Genomic DNA, 11,367 nt, shown 5'->3' with positions numbered 1-11,367 from the left:
GCCAGGCTTGGGTGCCCTGTCTTGCTCTGTGCTTGAGTTCTTTGCTGTTTCAGGCTATTAAGTTGGTTAAGAACGAGGGGGTTTGCTTTTTTCTCAGCTTTACTAGATATCTGCAAAGCACATAAAGCTCAATTTATTGATACTGTACCCTGGACAGCTGAAAAAAGGTGCATTTTTGCAGAATTGCATCTGCTTGGCAAGTTGGTTGGCACCAAGAAGGAAGGGTTTTATATTAGCGAAGCTGGTGATTAGCACTTACGTTTCTCTCTCTCCTTGTCTAGATCGAGCGGTTGGAAGTCAGCAGCCTAGCACAGACCTCCAGTGCGGTGGCCTCAAGCACTGATGGCAGCATCAACGCAGACTCTGTTGATGGGACCCCCGATCCTCAGCGTACAAAAGTGGCTATCACACACCTGCAGCAGAAAATACTGAAGCTGACTGAGCAGATCAAAATAGAACAAACAGCCCGTGATGACAATGTGGCAGAGTATCTGAAACTGGCCAACAATGCAGACAAGCAACAGACTGCCCGCATTAAGCAAGTGTTTGAGAAGAAAAATCAAAAGTCAGCCCAGACCATCTTGCAGCTGCAGAAGAAACTAGAACATTACCATCGAAAGCTGCGAGAGATTGAACAGAACGGGATCCCTCGGCAGACGAAGGATGTCTTCAGGGATATGCATCAGGGTTTGAAAGATGTTGGAGCAAAAGTCACCGGCTTTAGTGAGGGAGTAGTAGACAGTGTAAAAGGTGGGCTTTCCAGTTTCTCCCAAGCCACGCATTCAGCAGCAGGAGCTGTCGTTTCCAAACCGCGGGAGATTGCCTCCCTCATCAGGAACAAGTTCGGGAGTGCAGACAACATTGCTAATCTGAAGGACTCCTTAGAAGAAGGCCAGGAAGATGGGACAGGAGGCAAGGCTTTAGGTGTTATTCAGAACTTTCAGTCAAGCCCAAAATATGGTAGCGAAGAGGACTGCTCCAGTGCCACGTCGGGCTCGGTGGGAGCCAACAGCACAGCTGGGGGCCCTGTGGGAGCTTCTAGCTCCAAAACAAACACTCTGGATATGCAGAGCTCAGGGTTTGATGCAATACTGCATGAGATTCAAGAAATTCGAGAGACACAGGCAAGACTGGAAGAATCATTTGAGGACCTTAAGGTTCGCTATCAGAGGGATTACTCATTGATAATGCAGACTCTGCAGGAGGAGCGGTACAGGTACGTACTTTTGTACTTCGTTTTAGTACTAAGTACTGCGAGTTGCAGAGCACTGGAGTCCTGGATAGTGCCTACTCAGCAGGCTGTTGCCAGCAGCTGGGTTAGATGGGAGGTTTGCGGACTCAGGATTTTGCCCTCTCAGCTTTGTCTTTTGTGTTATCTTACTGCTTGTTTCCCTGTCTGCATAAGAAAGAAATAGTAAGGGAAAAGTTTATTTCATAGTGTATTTGAGATAAAAAGTCAAGCCAAAGCGGTTGAGAAAGGTGTCCCAAAAGACCAGGATTACAGTGGTGCAGTTACTATTATCCAGCTCGTCCTTTGCCCTGTAAAAATTCTGCGAAGGTTTCAAGGCAAGAGACAGGGGACTACATGTGACGGTATCCTGATCCTGCCTCCTCCAACACTCAGATCCAGATCCAGATCTACCAGAGAAAGATAGCCAGCTTTCTTAGGGCTCTCTAAAAAGATGTGATCTTGCCCACATGGGTGCAAAACTAGAGTACCCCCTTCCCTCCTCTGCTCAGCCCTGCAGTGGCAGGATTCAATGGGATTAAGTTAAATTAAAAGTCTTGGAGAGGTGCTGAGGGAATGCTTTCCCTTCCCCTTTGGTGCTGGATGGGAGAGAGTTCTGAGCAGGCTGCCCCGTGCTTCTAGCAGAACGTCTGGTGTCCATCCTGTCACACACGGGGAGCAGGCTCATCCCCAAGCTTCAGAAGGAAGAGTTACCAGCTGACCACCTGCAGCCGTTAAGGACACTGCAGGCTAGATCAACAGGATTCTTGAACTCTGCTTTTTACACTTTTCAGTAACAAATGCAAGGGACCCAACTCCTCATCCTGACGGAGGGCCACCGGCTTTCATAAGGCGGTTGCTTACAGCTGTGGTCGCTCCAGCCGGGCTGTGAAACACAGGCTGTGAGGCCCAGCAGAGCTGCGGGGCATGGGGACAGGCTTTCCGAAGTACTGTGTGCCATTGCTACATTTGCAGCACACGACATGGAGTTGCCCTGCAGCTCTTTAGACCTGCTGATGCCAGATCTCTGGAAAAACATTAGGAAAGGCTTAGGCTGCTGGAGACAGCAAGCACTCTGAGTGCTTGCAAAGCCTGGGTAGATAAAGCCAGACCAACGCCACTTTCTAATCCTGCTTCGCAACCATCAGAGATTTGACCGAAACCGGCGCCCAGCACAGCAACTTTGGTTCCTGGTGCCTCACTGTCATGAAGTCACATAACGAAACGATGCAGAGTTTGATCTTCTGCTCCCCAGCGGAGAGGGGTCCTGTTGTCTGTTGCTGTGTAGGTTGTTGTTTCACACAGACAGCAGCAGCCATTCATGGTGGAACACTATTTGCAAGCACAGCACAGCTGAAGAAGTGGCCTCGAAAGTACAATAGAAGACCGTGGGGACTGATGCATGTGGCCAGCTAAACTGGCCAGTTATTCCCTGAAGCTATTTAGCCCAGTTCACATAGGGCCTCAGACCAGTGCACTAGGCAGTCGTGTCTGTCATGTGCCGTTAACCTTTACTGAGCACTCTCCTGAGGTGAGTGCAGAGCCTGACCCCTGACCGAGGCAGCCTGGTGTGAAAACCTTCCAGGAGAATCTGTATTTGGCTTATAAATGCTTAAAAAGATAGTAATTTAGACCTGCCATTTGGAATGTTAATGCAAGTTAATTAAAGGTGCGACCTTTAAAGAGGAGCAGTTAAACCACACTGCATGCCCTGGTCTCTGCAGGCTTTCAGAGGTGAGCAGGTCCCTGCATGGCCCACAAGGAGCTCACAGGTTAATCACAGGACAAATCTAGATTCTTGTTTGATAGCTTCTGTGTTTTAAAACATCATGAAGATAAAAGCCAATGTCACCCTGAGAACTAAAAGGTGCCATGATGTGTTTGAGGCCAGGGAGGGTGCTGGGCCGTGGTGGGAAGGGCTGGCAGCTGTTCCCCCAACTGGAAACCCCTCTTGTTCCTCAGCTCTCTTCAGAAAAAATGAAAAGATGGGACTGGAAATTGTGGTTTGGAGCTGGGGATTCAAATTAATCATAACTGGCTTTAAAAGCTATAAATACCTCATAACTCTGCTCTATTTCTGGGAAGCTTTCAAAAACAAGCACTGAGATCAGTTAGAGCTTAAAAAAATAAGTGTTTTGGAGAAGGCTTTGCTCGTAGGGCAGCACTGGATCTGTGTATTGTACCTGGAAGCTGGAACAAAGCACGCACCACGACCTTTTCTCACCCAATCTTCATCCATTTCCTCTACTGTTTTTTCAGGTTCTTTTTTCAGGATCTTTTTTCCTCACATGTTTGTGCAGTTTCTGTTTATCAGCCATGCGTTGCCTCGCAGGTTTTCTGTGGCCTCCTCAATCCCCTCCCTCCTGCTCTTGCTTCCAGATCTCACCTGTCAGTCCGTGTGGTTGCCGGTTTGCTCCCGGTTGCGGGGCAGGGATGCTGGAGCAGTCGCTCCAGTTCCGCTGCCCTGGTGCTGCAGGGTGCCCGGGCTGGCCTGGCCGGGCGGCACCGCAGCAAGGCCGGGGCGCTCGGTGCCGTCCTGCTGGCAGCACGTGCCCGCCTGGAGCCCCGCAGTGCTCTGGCGGGGCTGAGTCATCAAGGAAGGAAGATTCCGGTGGCGCCTTGGCCGTCATTGTTTCTTCTGCACCGGAGGCGGGTGCTGAAATAGCCTGTTGCTTATCTCATCGGGTGGAAGGTGGTGGTTGTTTACTGATACGAGCAGGGACTTTCTGTGCTGTTGAGACTGAAATAAAGCTCCTGCTGAGTATTTTCATTTCGCAGGTCCCCTTAGGAACCTGTTTGTAAGCAGTGAAATCATGAGCTCACATATTTGGAGTGTGGCCAGGCTGAGGGTTTGGGTTTCTTCCCAAGCCCAGCATCCTTGGAAAGGGCATTTAGGTCTCCTGTGCTCCTGTCCGGAGGAATCCATCAGCCAGAATGCTGGACACTGCTGGTTTCATTTAGCTGGTTTTTGCTGTAGTCTGATTGTCGGACTTCAGTCCATTCTCATTATTTATTTTAAAATAGATCAAACGGGCCAAACCTTTGAGGTCTACAAGGGTTGAAGAGGCCTTTCTGGAGCGTGGCTGGGCAGCAAAGACAGTGTATTGGGCCAGGCTGGTGCTCGCCCAGCCATGAAAGCACCAAAATGTCCCTGCAGAGCGGTGGGGGGCTTCAGAGCTGGAAGCACAGCATGGTGGGGGCGCTGGGAGCAGCTTGTGCTCCCTCAGGAGCAAGCGCTGTCCCTCGTGTTTTGTTCTGGGAGTGTATCACAAGTAGATACGACTTCTAGCTGTTGCTCCACTGTTGAAAGCAGTGTGTTCGGAGCATAGAAAATGTACTTGGATGACAAATAACGATCAGATGAAATTTTGTATGGCTAACTATAATAAAGAAGGCCCATCTTGAGAGATGCTGGAAGAGAGCATCACAGATCTGCTCTCCGTGGGTCCGCTCCAGTGTGCTGTGGAGATCTCTCGCTGTCAGTTTGGTCAGAGTTTCCTTACTCACTGGAGCACATACTGAGGCAGATAAAATGTCTCTTCCTTGCATACACCATTTTAGCTGTATATTTTGCAGCTATTACTTTAAAATGCCTTAAAGCTCTTGAAAAATGAGATGGTCATAATTGTGTTTCTTAGCCTTTTTCAAATCATTTCCCTGATTCCCTGACAGTGACCCTCAGAAGAACTGTGGAAATCTGCCGTGGCTTTTTTAGATGAAGTGTTCCCATGTCCCGTACTTCAGCCAAGCACCCCAGCAGTTCACTGGGGGTCTTCCACATAGACGTCTCTGAGGATCTCTGAGATACTTGTGACAGCCAGCACGAGTCTGTTACACTGATGAGATTCTGTGCTGGAGCTTGTTAATCTGGAGGCTGGTAATTTTAAGGAAAAATTTCACGTATTTCACGTGAAAAAATAATTCTTGGACTCCAGTGATGAATTTTCCATACCTGAAATACAGCGGGATTTGATCACTCAGGGCGTTGCTGTGTTCACAGACCAGGTCAGAGTCTGTTGTGTAGGCACTGGCACTTGCACCTGAGAGAGGGAAGCGCAGGTATAATCCAAGTCCTCGACGGGAGTCCGATCCCTTTTATTTTTGTAATACCTCTGAGTTAAATGTGAGCCATTCTTCAACAGGAAAACCCTGTCTTCAGGCCCTGCGAGTCACATGAACCCCTCTTAGCTTTTCTAATTTGAACACTAGTAGAAAACAGCAGGAAAAAACATTTTCTAAATTGCAGGTAATGCGACAAGGAGATGAATGGAGGAAGTATAATTTCAAAAATAAGTCTGGGTTGGCTGTGAGAGGTCTTTTTGTGTTTGTTTTTTCATTTAAATACCCCAATTGCAGCAGCTGCCTGACACACTAGTTTCTGGAAGCGCAGGTGGTTCTTGGGTGCAAACTGCAAAAGCTCTCGGGTCAAGCCGGGAAGCGAAGTGTGGTTCGGGACAAGGCGGCAGTCCTGCATGCTGGGCGGGGGGACTGGAGCCAGCCCTTCTGCTAATCGTGTAGCACTTAAACTCTTAACTACACGGATTTGCAGGGTCTCCTTGTTTCCTGTAGATCGAGGTAGGTTTGAAGTTACTAAAATACAATTGTTTCTTGTTAGAGAGCAGGATTTAAGCTGCCTGGCAACAGCCGTTTTATGAAGGGCGTTTATGTGGGAGGAGGTTACAAGACATAATCATGGTATTTTCAGAAACGCCTAAGTCCTTTTTTGAGTAGTAAACCCACTGGAGAGTTCTATAATGCATTAACAAACTGAACATATTTCAAGCAGTCGATGCTGCCTTTGGGACTTAATGGGTTTATGTGTGATTTCTTGGTTGTTGGCAAGTTCTTTTTTTTTAAGCTGGGTGAGAACAAATGGCAGTATTAATTATCTGCGCTCCTTTTCATTAGCCAGTTCTCACATGGCTATTTCCCGCTTGCACCTGGTCATTCTGGGGAAACCGGTTCTCCCGTGTGTCCTGCCTCGGTTGTGCAGCTACTGCGGCACCTTTCTGTGCTCAGCCGTGTCCGCTGGTGGTTGTCTCACTCTCACTGCTGGCTGACCACAGGGGTGTCATGGCTGGAAACTGTCACGCTACGTCTGACTCCTTTTTAGTCTGAAGCCATATTGCATTGGGAATGTAAATGAGAATTCTCTTCAGAGAATTTTCAATTAAAAAAAACCCAAGACTATTTTTAAAGGCTGGCTTTTGCCTACAGAATCTGAATATTTAGCTTTTGAAGCACCAAAAAGTCTTGGAAACAGAAGCAGGATTTTTGACTTGGTGTCAGGACTTCTAATTAAATTCTTCATTCTAGATAAATATTATTTATATTAATTTTATGCATGCGTGTGCGTGTGTATGAATTTAAATTCAGATGGAGTCAGAGGGGAACTGAAATTAAAACAAGGGATTATCTCTGTGTTGAATTCCTTGAAAATTTCTGAGCTGTTAGTCCCAAGAGTCAGATGGTAACAGCTGTACGGTAAAGCTTTCTCCATGCTGTTACGATGAGTTGACGGTGGAAATCAGAATGGAGGAACACCAACAGCCACGATAGCTGTGCTCGTGCCTTAGTTACCATCAGAGCTGTCGCTCGCAAAGAGCCCAGGCTGAGAAGCTGGCGGGGAGCGTAGTGGAGGAGGCTGGTGTGGATGGTGCCCAGCTTGCCACTCCCAACCCTTGGGCTCTGGCCTGGCTCTCTGTGCTCATTTACCTTGTGTCGGAGAAGTACTTGGCTGATTTTGAAAGGGTATTGAGGCATGAGTGGCTTGTAAATTTGGGCTTGAAATTCCAAAAATGAAGTGCTACGTACAAGCACAGAGTATCCCTAATGTGTTTTCAAAGTGCTAGAATAACATCATGGAGCTATCGTTGAAGTCAACATAAAACTCCCTCAGTGAAAAACAAAACTGTCTCTCGAAGTTGTTCTAACTGTTGCTTTGGGCAGCCCTCTTCCTCAGGACTGCTCCCAGTCCAGTTGCTAGTGGCAGGCTGAGAACTAAGTCTGCAGGTTAATGATTCATGTGTCCTCTTATAAATACCGTGATGGTCTTTGCTAGTTAGGTTGCATCATTCACAGGAGATAAAAAGTACATCAAAGATATCCATGTGACCTAACCTGTAGAGATCAGCTATTGGACCATCCTGCTTTCTGAGGCATCAGTCAGACTTCATTTCTGTGTCATCTTTATGCATGTTACTGTTCCAAGTGTAGATGAAAAGGCTGAAGAGCTGATGGTATTAGAAGGGAGCTGTTCGGTTTTCACAAATTTTGGGGAATAACTTATTCTATTCTAATTTTGCCCTTGATCATCACTTGACAGTTTCCATTTTACTGCTCTGTGTGTTTTTCCTCAGGACAGAGACAGAATTAACGTGATCTTACTGGGCAGAAAGGATTTCCTTCATCCCCAGTGAGAGGGCTGTGCCGTAAGGCGTTCACAACAACTGAGGCATCCACGCTAGTTGTCAGTGACGTCTGTGACGTTCATTGCGCGATTGTTACAGGTCCTCTCCTCATTAAGCTACTGTGCCATGTATGTAATTTCTAGATGTGAAAGACTCGAAGAACAGCTAAATGACCTGACTGAGCTCCACCAGAATGAGATCCTCAATTTGAAACAGGAGCTGGCCAGCATGGAGGAGAAAATCGCCTATCAGTCTTACGAGCGAGCCCGGGACATCCAGGTGGGTGACAGAAACAAAGGGACTCGAGTCTCTCTTTCCCCTGCTCTTGCTGTGACTCCTTCACTTTTGAAATACTTGTGTCATTCAATATTTGGTTTTAATCTATGTAGCTTTATTGCTAAGCTGCACATGGAAGAGTTCCGAAAGGGCCTTCATTCTGCCTGACCCTCAGCTGCCTCTGCAAGGGACTTGGGTAAAGAGAGGCCGTGCCATGTGCCCATGCCCCACAGGCAGGTTCACCTGCCGAGGGAGCCTGCCGCTGGCTCCGGAGCAGAGCTCTTAAACAAGCTGTAGCGCAGCAGAAGCCGGCGTGCACTTCTGTACAGGGTTTTGCAGGGTGTCAGACACTAATGAGCCGAGCCCTGAACACTGTTTTTACAGTAGCGCTCCTGGTAAACAGACCCTGGGGTGTGTTTCTGTGCCACTAATTTTAGAGCAATGGTCACATAGATCTAAGGAAAAATGTCTTTGCGTATCCACTGCATTGAGTCAGGAAACAATTTTTTCTCGAGTTTGCCCAAATAAGGAGGTATGAAAGAGAAGTTTCCTTCAGTGTGTAAAAGACCAAAGCTATGGAAACAGATTACGAAGCTGGAGGGCCTTCCCCTGGGCAAAAGACCTGGGAAACGATGTGAGCAGCACCAGAGCTGACGAAGAAAGGCCTATTCAGGAACAGCTCTATCGTCCATTGTAAACACTTGCGGTGCTAGTTTCAGCAGGCACCTCAGTTCTGATCGCTGATGTGAGGTATTTGTAGTGTGAGCAGAGAATGGTGGGTCGAAGGTGTCCAGCTTTCCTCCCCCCAAGGTGGTCCGTGGAGCCAGGTGATCCCCTCTGGAGACGGAGCAGGCTGCGCTTCCCGCACACTCGCAGATGCAGCTGCAAGTCCGGTGGAGTCGACGTGCTTGCAGCTGCTTTGTGTGGAGGAGGCTGAGCAGCGCTGCCCCGTCCTCTGAGGGCCCTCATGTTTCATTGACCTCCACAGACATGACGCAGTGACAGAGAAATGGCCCTGGTGACAATGACCTTTAAGTTAAGGTTAAAATAAATCAGTGTCTGTGGACAGTGGTGTGGTGGCCTCCGACAGAGTAAACAGGAGGCTCCCCTGAGGGGAAATGTTGCAACATTCAGGTTTGTTCTCCTCTCTAAATAAACATGGCAGGAAGAAATAAGGTTAAAATCTTAACCTGAAGTGGGGATTTCTCAATAGCTTTTTTTAATTTTTGTTTTATGATTCAGCACTTTCAGTGTAAACTTGAAAATTGGGACAGACTATTCCTTACCATTGCTGGAGAAAAGTTACGTGTTGAGTTTTCTTGCATGAAAAATAGTGAAGAGCATGGACTAATACTGCAGAGGAGTAGGGTCCTGGTTTCTTTTTCACTGATCAGACCAAGAGACTGCTGCTTGATGCAGATTTCTAGATGTTACCCAAAGTTGGCCTTTATGTCTGAGCAAAGCAGCTCTGAGGGGATCAATGGAAATACTGTAACTTTGTATCTCCAAGAGCAGAAATGTCTCATTACATTAATTGCCTTAAAGCCTCTCCTTCTCCCTAGCCCACCCTCTGCACGTCACCAGTGTTGTGCTGCCCGCCGGCTTGGTCTCTTTGAGGCTCAGCATGGTGCAAAGGTCTCAAAACAATCGCCCGCCTGCCAGCGGGGCTTTAGAGTTACATTTTGCACAGGACAGTCTTCTCCTTCCATGTACTTCTACTTTGCCTCTTCCTAGAGGCGATTTTGTAAATCTCACACCTCTTACCCCTCTAGACATCTCCTTTCTCCAACCCTTGCAGTGTCCCCTGGAGCTGTGCCGGTGCCACAGCTTGCTGCAGTCGAGAGGAGAGCTTCCTCCTGGGGTGCCAGCTGTGCAGCCCCAGTCTCGGCGGCACGCAGCCCTCTCCCAGAGCTCTTCCAGCTCACCACACCAGCAGAACGCAGCTGAGCCGTTCTGGGTGGTTGTTTTTCTGTTGGCTTAGTTGGCACGTTGACAAGCACAAGCCACTGCAAGGAAATGGATGGAGATGGGAGACTCTGGGGGAATGCACCTCCCAGAAGAGGAGAGGGAAGAGGAAGGGTGCTGGCTAGGCAGAGCACCTTTGTCCCCTTGGTGGTCTCTTGAAACCAAGGGTGGAGCGAGCAGCCCGCTGGGCAGCCCCCGCTTTCTGGACAAAGGCTTTCAGCATCCTCCTCCCTCTGGGTCTGGTGGCAGGGCAGGAGGGATGGTACGGCCTCAGGTGACCATCTTCACATGCAGGAAGAGGCAGCTGACAGTGCAGTGCAAGGTGACAGCTGGAGTGCGTGTTTTAACAAAGCCCCGTGTCTGCCCAGCCTCCCTGGTGTAAATGAGGTGACAAACTGCAGTGCCTGGTTAAGGAGGGGCTCCTCGCCCTCAGCCAGGTGAAACAGCACAGCTTCCTCTGCTCCTGCTGCAGGATGTGACATCAGGTAGTGAGTGACTCATGTCCTGCAGGAGGTGTGTCCGGCCTGAGGAGGGTGGCCTGGCTCCTGCCTGGTCAGTGCGGTCAGCGCTGAGGGCTGTGGGGCGTGGGAACCCAGTGGTGTGTTCTTGCCGACAGGAAGCCCTGGAAGCATGCCAGACCCGCATCTCCAAGATGGAGCTGCAGCAGCAGCAGCAGCAAGTGGTGCAGCTGGAGGGGCTGGAGAACGCCACTGCCAGGAACCTGCTGGGGAAGTTCATCAACATCCTCCTGGCTGTCATGGCCGTCCTCCTCGTCTTCGTCTCCACTGTGGCCAACTGCGTCGTGCCCCTCATGAAGACTCGCAATAGGACGTTCAGCACTTTATTTATAGTGATTTTCATTGCCTTTTTGTGGAAGCACTGGGACGCCATCACCGGCTACTTGGAACGGTTCCTGTCTCCCCCCAGATGATGGCGGCAGGAACTGGCTGCATCGCCCTCCTCCCAGCGCTCTCGGTGAGCAAGCGTGGCAAAGATTAGTCAGCAACTACTCTGCTGAAGTTTTAAAGTGTCCGAGTGAATTTGTTTACATTTAGAATAACGTTTTTTCTCTGCGAGATGCATTGCAATAGTATTTTTTAGATTTTATTCAAGAACTCTTTTTGGCGAGAATCCTGGATAATTTTTATGTAGCATGGTTCTCTTTGGATGCAAATCTTAAGATTCTTTAAAGTGTACAAATGAAATAAATAAAATACAGAAATTTGGAGCATACCAATGGGCAATTTAAATTGTGGCTTGAACTACTGTACTAAACCTGTCAGGAAGAAGAGAACGTGGTTAGCTTAAGATGAGCAAAGCTAAAGCTAGTGCGCAGCCTTGAACAATGGTACCACAGCGAACCTGTAACACTAAACTTCTACTGTGAAGTCTGCTCACATTCCATGTCCAGATGTATGCGTTCAGAGTGGTTTCTTTCCTTAGCAAGAGAAATACGACAGCGCGTGGATCTTGTCCAGCTCAGCGCCC

At 48.5% G+C, this 11,367-nt stretch overlaps 1 protein-coding gene across 1 annotated transcript; it reads left to right on the top strand.

Annotated features, from left to right (window-relative positions):
* Positions 1–281: 281 nt before the first annotated feature.
* On the top strand, positions 282–11,088 carry TMCC1 (transmembrane and coiled-coil domain family 1; the record flags this gene model as incomplete). Its single annotated transcript, XM_010134646.1, has 3 exons — positions 282–1,216; positions 7,782–7,917; positions 10,496–11,088. Coding segments are annotated over 3 exons (1,386 nt in total), but the record flags the coding sequence as incomplete, so codon positions are not given.
* Between the last annotated feature and the right edge of the window lie 279 nt (positions 11,089–11,367).

The sequence above is a fragment of the Buceros rhinoceros genome, unplaced genomic scaffold (genome assembly GCF_000710305.1).
Source record: "Buceros rhinoceros silvestris isolate BGI_N320 unplaced genomic scaffold, ASM71030v1 scaffold31820, whole genome shotgun sequence".
NCBI classification, from domain to species: domain Eukaryota; kingdom Metazoa; phylum Chordata; class Aves; order Bucerotiformes; family Bucerotidae; genus Buceros; species Buceros rhinoceros.
The sequence above is the reverse complement of the archived record's forward strand: the minus strand, read 5'-3'. Positions and strand labels throughout refer to the sequence as shown.